The 12883-nt window shown below is 42.4% G+C and overlaps 1 protein-coding gene across 2 annotated transcripts in view; it reads left to right on the top strand.

Moving 5' to 3' along the window:
• The window catches only part of ANTXR2 (ANTXR cell adhesion molecule 2), a 180692-nt gene that overhangs the window by 103331 nt on the left and 64478 nt on the right, over positions 1-12883 (top strand). For both annotated transcript variants that reach the window (XM_005292099.5, XM_005292098.5), the window contains 2 exons: positions 820-987; positions 5091-5171. In XM_005292099.5, the coding sequence (XP_005292156.2) occupies positions 820-987; positions 5091-5171 (249 nt within the window). The remainder of the gene's footprint in view (positions 1-819; positions 988-5090; positions 5172-12883) is intronic.

Below are 12883 nucleotides of genomic sequence, written 5' to 3'. Positions count from 1 at the left end.
CTCTCTCCCACAGAACTACTTCTAATATTCCAAACCTCTGAGCAGCTCCAATCAGCTTCCATTTAAAAAAAATACTGTTGAAGAAATAGTTCTTTCTTGTCCATAAAAACTACTCTGGTCTGAGGTACAGGACAGGTAATAGCCAGTCCTGCACTGACAGGTTTAAAGTAGATCTCCGAATTTATCTGAACTAGAAAAGTCAAGTTATCAGAACTAGAGTAGATTTGTACTTTTTAGCAAGGAAAGGTTTCCCAAATTTCCAGTGGCACAGCCTTCTTTCGATATATGGTACAACAGTGGTGAGCAACCTGCCGCTAGACAGTTTGTTTACGTTTGCATGGCTGCCTGCAGCTCCCAGTGGTTGCAGTTCGCCGTTCCCACCCAATGGGAGCTGCGGGAAGCGACGTGGGCCGCCGGGACATGCTGGCCGCAGCTTCCCGCAGCTTCCATTGGCCGGGAATAGCGAACCATGGGCACTGGGAGCTGCGAGCAGCTGTGCAAATGCAAACACACTGTCTCGCGGCCCGCCAGCAGATTTCCCTGATGGGCCACAGGTTGTCCACCACTGTGGTACAACCTTCATTTAATATTTTGTTTTAATTTTCCAATATTGAGAATTAGCAAGTTATGTTTCAAGACACATCTAGGAGAGCTGGTTACAAATCACGAGAAATGTTAGTGAAAATGTTCATGAATCTTTTTCCTCTTTTTTTTTTCTCCTTCTCCCCCCCAAAAAATTGAAATTAACTTTTTTTTCCCAGTCCTATTATCTAGTACACATATGCCCATATTAATACCATATATTCTCATTTTATTTAGGTTCGTTGGGGTGATAAGGGATCTACAGAAGAAGGAGCTAGGTTAGAAAAAGCCAAAAATGCTGTGGTGAAACTCCCAGAAGAACCAGAAGAGCCCTTTCAACCAAAACCTCCTAAACCCAAGGCTACCTCACAAGCTGCTCAGGAAAAGTGGTATACTCCAATTAAGGTAATCTTTTAATCTTTAAATGAATGTAACTTTGCTGTGTCTTTATACTAAAGGCCAGATTTTGCAGCCCTTACTCATACCGAGTAGTACCTTACTCCTCAAGTAATTCCATTCAAGTAAATTGAACTATTTTTGGAGTAAGGGACAACTCAGAGGGAGTAGGGGTGGCAGTATGTGGCCCTTAATTTTAGACTTCATTATTCTGCACCAGATTCTGATACCCTTATTCACAATGAATTATACCTTACACCATGAGTAAGGCTAAGATTTAGTCACGGGCAGGCCCGTCGACAGAAATTCCGGGCCCTAGGGCCAGGGCCTGGGGCAGAAGTGACGAATCCGTCACTTCCAGGAACGCTCGCGGGGCCCCCCAAAGCATGGGGCCCAGAGTGGTCGCGCATGCCTGGGAGTCCTGCGGCCTGCCCTTCTAAATTGCCTGGGCCCCTGGGCAATTGCCCCGTTTCTCCCATCCTGTCGGCAGGCCTGGTCATGGGTATTTTTAGTAAAAATCCTGGACGTGTCACGGGCAATAAACAAAAATTCAGGGCCTGTGACCTGTCCGTGACTTTTGCTATATACACCCCTGACCAAATTTTAGCTGCCCTGAGGCCTCACTGCTCTGGCGGGCCCCCAGGGCGCTGCAGCTCTGGGGTGCCCCAGGACCAACCCCACCAGTCGCTGCTGCTCGGGCGGTCCTCGGGGCCAGCCGCACCAGCCGCTGCTCGGGCGGTCCTCTGGGTGCTTGGCCCAGAAGCCTCCTGAGAAGCTGGCCCTGGGGCTGTTGCTCAGGCAGGCCTGGGGTCAGCCACACTCGCTACTGCAGTTGTGGAATTTCACGGAGGTCGAGAAAGTCACAGAATCCATGACTTCCGTGACAGACTCACAGCCTGAACCAGGAGTAAATCAATTGGACAACTCTTAGAGTAAGGTACTGCCAACAGAAGAGTATCAGATCATCCCCTTTTATTGATGTTTGCTCTGTTTATTTCACCATTCATCTGTCATCTGATTGATTAAAAATCTAAAGCTGTTTGTTTACAGCTTGTAATAATTTTTCTAAATAATTTGCTGCGTCCAAGATATTCTTGCGCAAAAAAGTAAAAAATAAATATAGGCACAGAGTCAACAAGAACAAGAGTCAAGTACAGAAACCTGACTAAAATAAAGAAAGTAAAATAAATGGTTAATGCTAGTAATATTATTGAGTAAAGAGATTTCCCTTTGGAGACTGTATGGGCCACCTCCAGCCCAACAGTAAGATGCTTCTTCTGAAAAACTGGATAGGAGTCCTTGGACATCTTTCATTAAAGTTTGTATAGGCAAATGTCCAGTCAGAAAGCATCCAGGTCACATGGTGATTTAATTTAGATGCTCTGGTTTACATAGTAACATGCTTTGGTTGTAAAATAAACAGAACTTTTCACCAATGCTAACCCCGTGGCACTGGCACTCAGAGCTTTCTTGATATTATACTTAATTACAGCCCCAAAGGGTTCTCAGCATGTTTAGTTTCAGTACCACATTCGCCTAGGATTAAATAGACTGAAAAGCATATTCTGTAAAATCTGCACAACTTAAATATTTTAAAACATAAATGCTCAAGAAATATAATGGGTTGGATTCATTTGAATCATGAGTAATGTAAAGGGCAGAAAAACAATGCAATGCAAAACAATCAATAGTTTCTTTTTAATACACTATTAAAATTACCTTTCAGGAAAAAAAATTGAAGTACCCAAACCTACTGTATTATGTAAGAGAGAATTCATGGGCAAGTCAGGCAGGTTGATAGCTAGCCATTTTTGTTGCTGAGCATCAGACTTAAAACCTTTCTTTCATTTTGAAAGACTCATCTGACTTTCCAACTATTGCCAGTACTCAAACGGGGAATATCTTTGAAACTGGTAATTTCACTTGAAACAGAAGATACTTTTTAAATGGGTCAGCAGCAGTTAGCAAACAGAGAAATAAACCATACAAATGGCTAGTCAGTCCTGCAAAATATCTTCTGACCAGTCATGTAACCTGGTGAATAATAATAATAATAAATAAAAATTAATAATTTATAATAGCAAATAGACATGGGAAGGGTTCAGGTACCATGAAGTCAACAATGCAGCTGGGGCTCGAACCAGCAAGGAGCTGGGCAATAAGAGTTGAGGGTGCTCAGTGCCTTGCAGGATTGGGCCACTGAAGAGCAGGAATAGCTCTGGAAGGACCTGGTGAATGGCCTGTTTAGCGTCACTCTCAGTTAAGTAAAAAGCTGTTTAATAAAGAAGACTGAAAAAAAGTCATCGGAATAAAATAATCCATAAAAATACATGAACAAAAAGCAGTTTATCTTTGTTTGATCATCATGTTTTTTCGTTCAAACAGAAGTGGCATGGGTTTACCTTAAATCGGTTTATAATCCCATCTTTAGTTAAACTAGTGCAACTCTGTGTATTGATGAGCTCACAGGCTTAGGGCTTGTTTTAGCTAAATTATATCAGTATAGTTAAGCTGCTATGGTTATACTGGTATAACTCACCGTGTAGGCACTCTTAGGGTACATCTTCACAACCCGCTGGATCGGCGGGTAGCAATCGATCTATTGGGGATCGATTTATCACGTCTCATCTAGATGCGATAAATCGATCCTCGAACGCACTCCCCGTCGACTCCGGAACTCCACCAGGGCGAGAGGCAGAAGCGGAGTCGACAGGGGAGCCGCGGCCATCGATCCCGCGCCATGAGGACGGGAGGTAAGTCGATCTAAGATACGTCGACTTCATCTACGCTATTCTCGTAGCTGAAGTTGCGTATCTTAGATCGACACCCCTCCCCCCCCCCAACCCTCCAGTGTAGACCAGCCCTTAATCTGGAATAATAGTAGTTTTTTCTGGTTTAGTTTAAACTACTTCCAAAGTGACATAAACTAAACTGGAAATAGGCACTCTTATTATGGAATAAAAGTGTCCATATGGTGAGTGATACCAGTATAATGCGTTAAATTCATCCCTAACCTCATGCCAGTATAACTTCCCATGTAGGGCAGGTCTTCACTACGGGGGGGGAGTCGATTTAAGATACGCAAATTCAGCTACGCGAATAGCGTAGCTGAATTCGACGTATCGGAGCCGACTTACCCCACTGTGAGGACGGCGGCAAAATCGACCTCCGCGGCTCCCCGTCGATGGTGCTTACTCCCACCTCCGCTGGTGGAGTAAGAGCGTCGATTCGGGGATTGATTGTCACGTCCCGACGAGACGCGATAATTCGATCCCCGAGAGATCGATTTCTACCCGCCGATTCAGGCGGGTAGTGTAGACCTAGCCGTAGACAAGCCCTTATATTGGAAAAGCCCATAGCTTAGGGCTTGTCTACATTTAAAGCGCTGTGCCGCTGTAGCACTTCAGTGAAGACGCTACCTACACCAACGGGAGGGAGTTCTCCTGTTAGCATAGGTAATCCACCTCCCAGTGAGGCAGTAGCTATGTTGATGGCTCCCATCAATCTAGTGCTGTCTACACTGGGGGTTAGGTCGGTTTAACTGCATCACTCAGGGGTGAGGATTTTTTGCACCCCTGAGCAATATAGTTATAGCAACCTAATTTTCTAGTGTAGACCAGGCCTTAGAATTTCCCACTCATTTAACACTTTGTGGAGCCATCACTTAATCATTTGTCCCTGGCTCTGTTTGTTCCCATTAATTAGGATTTATGCTTATACAGTCCCAATTAAGCAGCACTTGTCATTCACTGTTATTAGGGGATTGTCTGCACACAGACTTGCACCAGTGTCGTTAGACCGAAGCAAATTCTAGGTGGACAATTTTATTTTGGTTTAAGGGGGCTTATTTCAGTTTAGCTTAAATCTGTTCCTAGTTGGTTCATCTAAACTGAACGAATCATGGTTTTAAACCAAAATAAAAGTGTCCGCACAGATTGCTGCAGCCGCTTAACTACGCCTGTTTAAACTCATCCAACTCTGCATGTAGAAAAGTCTGTGGCTAAATCCGCTCCCTGGAAGACGACACGGGACAGCAGCTGTCTCGATTTAAATACATCCCTGCTAATTACATACACTGTAATGCTCAAAATCAACCTGCTCTATTGTTACAGGGTCGACTTGACGCACTGTGGGCTCTGTTGCGACGGCAGTATGACAGGGTGTCTTTGATGCGACCACAGCAAGGAGATGAGGTTTGTGTGTGTGTGTGTGTGTGTGTGTGTGTGTGTGTGTGCATTTAGTGGGGTGGAGGGAGAGAGGGAGTTGGTTCTATTTCACAACACCCTCTGGTTTATTTATTAAATTAAGCCTCTAGGTATAAATAAGAATGAACATTGATAATGCACTCCTCTTAGCTAAACCAAGTTGTACAATTGCTTTACAGTATTAGTTTCTTCATTTTAAGGATGGAAACGATAAGGTTTGTAATTCAGGAAGTCAGATCATGACAGGGGCTGCTCACGGCACCCTCCAGAAAACTCCTACTGAGGCGACGGGATATTCTTAATAAAGTGCTTTGGTATTTCATATATTGTGTCTTTGTAGACTGGTTAGGGGAACAGTCTTCATGTTCTTAACTCTTTGATTCTAAAGCCAAAACAAAATGATGAACAGAGAAACAAACAATCATTTAAAAGTAGTGCCATTAAAAAGATGCATCACCAGCCAAAAAATGCTACAGATCCTTGGTGTCCCGAAGCAGTTAATTAAAATGAAGAATGCTGTAAGTCTTTTTTCTGTCTCAAATGAGGTAGTGGTGGGGAGAGATCGTGCAACTCCATCAAGAGCAACACTCCCCAAACTTGTTGTGTGGGTGATTGATTTCTGGTCTCCATGTCTTAAAGAGAGTGTCACAAATCCACCTGATGTCCTTTTATGCTGGGATCTGTGACTTATCTTTAAGATATTTACTATCTCATAGAGCCTTATTGGCTACAAATCAGAGGAGGAGACTTAGAACAGGTTATTCCAGCTAAATGCAACAATACCTTATACTCAATAAACTCGCTCCAGTGCACCTGTTAGAGGATACTCTGTGCGTGTTTTTTGCGAAATCTGCCCATTATTGGCCAAAGCACACCCCTCTTGGAGCTCTGCTAGCACAAATGCAGATTTGCTGATCCATTGAAATCTCTGGACCCACTCATTCAGACATGGGCAGAATTTGGCCCGGAAACGCTATCCTCTAGAAATATTCTTCCTTTCAGGAAAATAAATATCCTTTTCTCACGTAAACAGCCGTACAAGCTGACAGTACAAGTGTGCTGTTCACCATTAAAAACCGCTTATCTGTTAACTTTCTTCCTCAGTGCTTCACTGACTTAGTAGAACGCTCATTCAGAAGTTGATTTTATATATAGCAAAAGTAGGACTTTTGGGAAACTTATGTAAAACTTTTTAAATACATGTCCTTGATGCAGAGTACAAATGTGCAACCTGCCTGTTTAATACAAACCCGTTTAGGGTGCATTGTTATCGGCAGGTACTATTACTGATATTATTAGATACTGTTCCTCCAGGTACTTTGGGGATGTATCACTGTCCTTGAGTAAGGAGTAGTGTGCATTGATACTGTTCCAGAAGCAGACCATGGGAAATAATCTGCTCCAGGCCTTAACCAGCAGCAGATGATCAGACAGCAAGTGTGAAAAATTGGGATGGGTTGGGGGTAATAAGTGCCTATATAAGAGAGAGCCCCATATACCAGGACTGTCCCTATAAAATCGGGACATCTGGTCACCCTAGCCACGTTGTTCTGTCTTAGTGCACTGACTGGCGCAAAGTGGGAGTGGAATGGCGTCAAGGCTCTGCCCACACCCTACCCCTGCCTGCCTCTCTGAATGTGACAGGAAGCAGGAGCCCCAAAAAGGTTGCTCTCTTCCCTGCACTGCCACTTGTAAGGCAGGTCATTCTCACGGGAGAAAAGGGGAGACGCTTATGTCCTCTTACTTTCTGTGCAGGCAAGGCAAAGACAAGACTTGCTCTAATTCAACGAGCACCTTAGAAACATCTCTACATAAAAAAATTGTACAGGGGCATGGTTGCGTGACACTTTATGGGGAAATAAAGCTGAGACGTCCTCATGCCGGGACTTTGCGGTCTAAATTACTCATTCCAGTAAAGGTTGACTATGAACCTGGTGTAATTTCTGCACCAGCCAAGGATCTGCTCCAAGGTGTAGGGCCACAGATCTGCAATGCATTGAACGTGAGGATGAATGTGGTAGAGAAGGAAGTTGAGAGCCAGTGCAGGACCTGATGGAGAGGTGATATATTTGAAACTGTGGGGTCTGGAAGATGGTTTTGGCAGCAGCATATAGGTACACTAGAAGGGTGCAATGTGAAATGTAGGAAGGTCAGCAGCAAGAGGTTGCTGCATTCAAAGGCCAGGGCATGGACCAGTTTTTTTTTTTTTTTTTTTTTTTTTTTGCTCATGGTGTGGATGGTATAGGATGGATTTTGGAACTATTCTAAAGGAAAAAATGGCAAGATTTAGCTGGAATGGAGGCAGAGAGTGGTGGTGGAAGGAATAAAATGTGAGAGGAGAGTAGCAGGTAAGGGATATCCTTTTTGTAACAATGTACAGCTTTGTACATTAACATTTTCAATAGATTTATTGTGGTTGCTAGATTGTTATTGTTAGTGTGTTGGAAATCCAGTTAGGCATAGTAGATCGACTTGGTAAACATATGTGCCATATACAAAACCGGACAGTTTGACAGGTAAATGCAATATGTGAGTAGAGGCACTGATAAAATAGTACCCGAACAGGCTGAAAACTATGTGTAATTTTGCTACCAAAGTTGGTTGTGGTTTTGCAGCTGTAAAAATGGGACTTTTGTAAACCACTGCTGCCATAGAAATAAGCAAACAATTTTAGAACCAGCAGGAAATGAGACTTCTATTTTATATGAACCTGAGAAGGCAGTGACCAGTGTCTGTTTTACAAGAGAGAGAGAGAGAGCGAGAGAGGGGAAAAGATCTGGCTGAATTTCAATTGACTCAGAGAGGGGTAGAATTTATAATGCTGGATGAAGCATAAAATACAGTCATTGTCCTTAGGGTGTGACCCGTGGCAACATAAGAACACAACTTCTGTCTGGCTAACAGCATGTTTTATACCCCAGAAAAAAAAATCCTTTTATTTATTCATAGATTGTTCAGTGCAGATCTGCTGCTATACCTCTTGTGAGTTCATGTCAGTAAACAAACCAACTCTCTCTCACACACATACTGGAAGCACTGTCATGCTAAATAGCAGGCCAAACAAATGTTTTCCTTTTATTGCTTAGAAACCTGGTAGTTCTCATTTGCAGGAGAATTCACTGCTGAATTCAAGTCCTTGATCAAGTAATTAAAGTTTAGGCATGAAGTATCAAAGCAGAGAGAGCTTTCTCCTCCTCCCCTTTACGCCCCTGGTCTTTCCTACAAGCCAGCTAATGCCGAGGGTGGCCCAGTTTGAGGGCCGCACACAGTCGAGTCAAGAGGCTTTGATTTGTGGATGGAACTCCTTAGAGTCATAAATTTTTCAGCTGGCAATCCACAAGGTTAGGGAAGCTTGTCCAGGTGTGAGCTAGCAGGTTGTCGCCGACATCTGTTTAGAGCACAGACACAGGTCCTCACCAGCCTGCAGTGAGGCTGCTGGATTGTCAGCAGATGTAGTTAAGAGTGGCAGAACAGTTTTGGTCTCACATTTGCCGCCTGGGGGGCTGAAACACTAAAGGTAGAGTGGGGGTGGACACAGCTGCGCTCCCAAACATGCCTCAGGCACAAATAAAGAGATCTAATATAGTTTGACTCTGTTGTGGTGGGGAGACGAGGACAGAGAGCCACTTCAGAGACAACTTAACGCAGCAACATCTGCCGCCAAGTTTCCAGGGAGTGACAGGGGACAGCAGGTACAGATCGAAGTCCCCACGTAAACAGCCTTCATTAAACCATGAACTCTTTTGATGGGGTTCCATCAAACAGGCTAGAGTCCGCAGCAGGAGTTGGGTTATTTTTCAAAGTCCTGTTTTGTTTTGTGCGCTAACAAGGTAATTTATAAATGATGCATTACCATGCATTCATACTTCTTTTTTTAAAGAAAAAGAAGTAAAGAACCACAATACTTTTGGGGTTGCTCCATAAACCAGTTAACTGTCAGAAGAGCATCTTGGCTTTAATTGAGTTTGTTAACCCTCAGACCACGTCTCCACACTCTCAGCCACACAGCAGAGCCGAGTTTGTATACTGTACCAGTGACGCCTCGTAGCATCATTGTAGAGGAGGTTTGTCTGCCATTGTCTCTGTTGTGAAACTCCTGTTTTGTGGGGGTTCTTTATTGCATCTGACAAGAAACTCAGCACAGGTTTGCAATATGGCTAAACAGGGTCTAAACTGTTCTAAGTTTAAAAAAAAAAAGGGGGGGGGCAAAATAAAATTGTTCATTTTCAAATGCTCCAAATGACCTTGCTGATTTGCAAAATTTGATACTCATTTTGCTTCTGAGCGAGCAAACACTTCTTATGCTCATGAATAACTCTAAGTATGTGAATAGTTCCATTGAACTCGATGGGTTTACTCATGTGCTTATGATTGAGCAACCATATGCATAATGTTTGCAGGATCAAGGCATAAAAATGCATGTAAAATAAATAAAAAATACTATTCGTGGGCTTGATGATACCCTTGCTTTTACTGGGGAATTCTTAAAAACAATGGTACAATATGTCCTAGAATATGAGATACTTTCACCCTTTTTAAAAAGTGATTTTTTTATAATAAAAGGTAATGCGCATGCAAATTGCATAGAACCAGAATCCATGATACAAGCTAAAGAATTAATACCAATATGGCTGCTAATGTATTTTTTTCATGATAACATTATTTGTAACCAACTATCCTAGCAAATAAATCATATTTATTGTTAAAGTAACATAGCTTACTGCTATGAGCAGTTCCACTGAAACACTTTTTCGAGTATATGCTCCATGGGGCAGGGACTTTACCTCCTTTTGCACCTGTTCATCACATAGCAAATTGTGGGTGTTACAGGAAGCAAACTCTGAGTAATAATTAGTCAGAAGATTGTGCCATCAATTTTTGAGCAGAAATCCCCTTTGGTATTTATAGAGATTTCTGCTTAAAAACTGATAGTAGGGTAGCTAGTGTTAGTAATATTGGGCTCTATGTGTATCTGTATAAGAGAAACCCCATGATTTTGAGTCAGACTAATCACAGTTTTCTGCCGGCAATATACATCACTGTTCGCCGCCCCCCCCCCCGCCCCCCCGCCTTCAATCTCTTATTGAAACATGAGAGGCAGAGAAAGTTAGCAAGATGATTCATTTTAAAATAAATTTGAAATGTCAGATGATTACATTTACCAGTTATATTTGCACATATAAAAATTGTATTTAGCTGGATGGATCATTTCTTCTGATGCAGCCGATTACCATAACGTTATAGTATCTCTTTGGAAGCTGCATGCCACAGTCTACTTGAGTCCTACATTAAACCTGCCTTAAAATGTGTGTCTGTTTTGACCAGGACTTTTAGTTTCTGCAGAGTTTTAAGATAAATTGGAGAGTATTATTTTGAGTAAACTTGCTGTAGAGAGAGCTTTGTGTTTGCATTTGGAATTCTTTAAGGGTCATCATATTTCATTATGGGATATTTGTGTATTATGGGTCAGAGCCTGGCCCTGGTGTATTCATGGCATGGAGCTTAGATAGACCTGTGTAGTCAAGCTGGACTTTATGGTCTCAGAGGCCTTTTCGTATCCTGAGGGGTTGTCCTTACTCAAAGGTGGACTTGTAAAGGTTTTGTGAGCTTCTTACTCTCTCCCAACCCCAGAAAGGACTTCACAAGGACAAATCCAGAGGTGGCATAAGTGACAATATAAGTTGCACATTGGTTGGTATGAGCCAGTGGAGATAATTGAAGTAAATAGACCAACTTACTCTTAGCTCTGCCAATTGACCAATAGGCACCTTCTGCGCCACTTATGTCACCTCCGAATTTGGTCCCCGGAAGCTATCCCCAGAGGGATAGCTCAGTGGTTTGAGCATTGGCCTGCTAAACCCAGGGTTGTGAGTTCAATCCTTGAGGGGGCCATTTAGGGAACTGGGGTAAAAATCTGTCTGGGGATTGGGCCTGCTTTGAGCAGGGAGTTGGACTGGATCACCTCCTGAGGTCCCTTCCAACCCTGATATTCTAAGCTAACCACCAGGCTGTGGCAGAGGCTGCGTGTTTGTGTGGTGCCTCCCTGAAGCCTGGGAGCTTCACAGTAAGTGGTGGTGTGGAAACTTAGAAAGACTGTGCACCCTATGGCAATTCCCTGCTAACAACTCTGACGTGGAACTATTAGCCAGGTGAGGGGAGTGGCCGAGAAATCAATTATTCCTCTTCAAAGGTGGTCAGGGTGTTAGGGGAAGCAGTTCCTCCCCAAGAAACTTGTCTCCAGGCCAGTAAAAAAAGAATCCTTTCTTCCACTCAACTCACAGCAACTCCACAAGGTAACAGCAACTGCCTGCACATTATTACTCTTGTGTATGGCTGTGTGTGTGTATACATGTACTTGCATTGGCGTTCCACTATATTCACATTCACCAAATATCAGGATGTTTTTTCCTCTATATGGTGTAGTGAGCTTCATGCTCTTGTCTAGACTCTGATTAGTCCTAGATGCATTAATTTTAGTAACTCATTAATGAATATTCAGTCCCTACCAGTATCAGAACGTATTGTTCCACATGATGCTGTAACTTCATGTGTCTAGAGCCAGTTCATCATCATACATTATTACAGTGGTGCCACTTAGTCTGCCTTCGTTCCCATTACAAGCCTAGTTTTTCAGGGAAGAGGGTATTTTCCTGATTCACTCATGAATATTTGTGTTGGTATTGAGGGATTCAAACCAGGAACAAGGTTTGGAAGCAGCAAGGTTTGTTAGTTTATTCTTGTCTTTTAAAAAAATTAAACACCTTGACTCTTTTTATGAAATAAGTATACAAAACAAGAGTTTGGCTGTTTGGGTTTGGCTTGTATTATTTTTACATTGTTACAATTGAAAATGTTATCAATCATGTGGATTAGTTCATAAAGATTAAAAAAAAAACAGAATAATCATAGTTAGAAAATTGTTTTCTTAGTAATTTAAAAAATAATTTGCGCAAATGATTTTTTTCTTCTAAATCCAACCAAACCCAGCAGCATTTTCAGATGTGATACTGACATAGAGTCAGATCCTGCCCCATTGAATTCAATGGGCATTTTGAAGCCCAGGATGGGCTCTGCCACTGTGACTTTTACTTAAGGTGGAGATCTGATTTGATTTCGTGAAACATAGAAAGGATTATGTTAAAAAGTGAGATTTTTAAAAAGAATGTTAAATATTCCTTTATGTATTTATCAAAGTCTATATGTATTTTGAATTTCTGGAATCTCTGTACTGGTATGGAAGTACAAAAAAAAAAGAGATGTATGCGGTTAAAAGGCATCACTTTCCTGTACCTGTTTTCTGTCAATTTGTGGAACCTCTGGCAAAATATCTCAGTTTAAGGCTCTAATATTTTTTAGTGGGAGCTGTGCATGCAGACTGAAGAGCAAAATTTGAGCCTAAGCTTTTTCTGAAATTTCAGCAGACCGGCAGTTCATCTAAAAATCTCTAGGTGCTCCTGTTCAGTTCTCAGGAAAGTGGAAGGAAATGTTTCAAGAAAGTGGAAGTAAAACTAGTTTAGTGCATTCTTCTGAAACTCCCCTAGTATTTCCGATTAAATTCTGAAGTTGTGGTCAAATCTAAAATAGTGTGTAAGGCACACTAGATTCAGGAGACCTGCGTTCTTTTCCAGGGCCATGTCTTCAGACAAGTCACCTCACCTCCCTGTACGTCAGCCCCCATCTGTAAAGTGGAAATAACAATA

This window comes from Chrysemys picta, chromosome 5, assembly GCF_011386835.1.
Source record: "Chrysemys picta bellii isolate R12L10 chromosome 5, ASM1138683v2, whole genome shotgun sequence".
Classification (NCBI taxonomy): Eukaryota; Metazoa; Chordata; order Testudines; family Emydidae; genus Chrysemys; species Chrysemys picta.
This window is presented reverse-complemented; position numbering and strand designations above follow the sequence as displayed.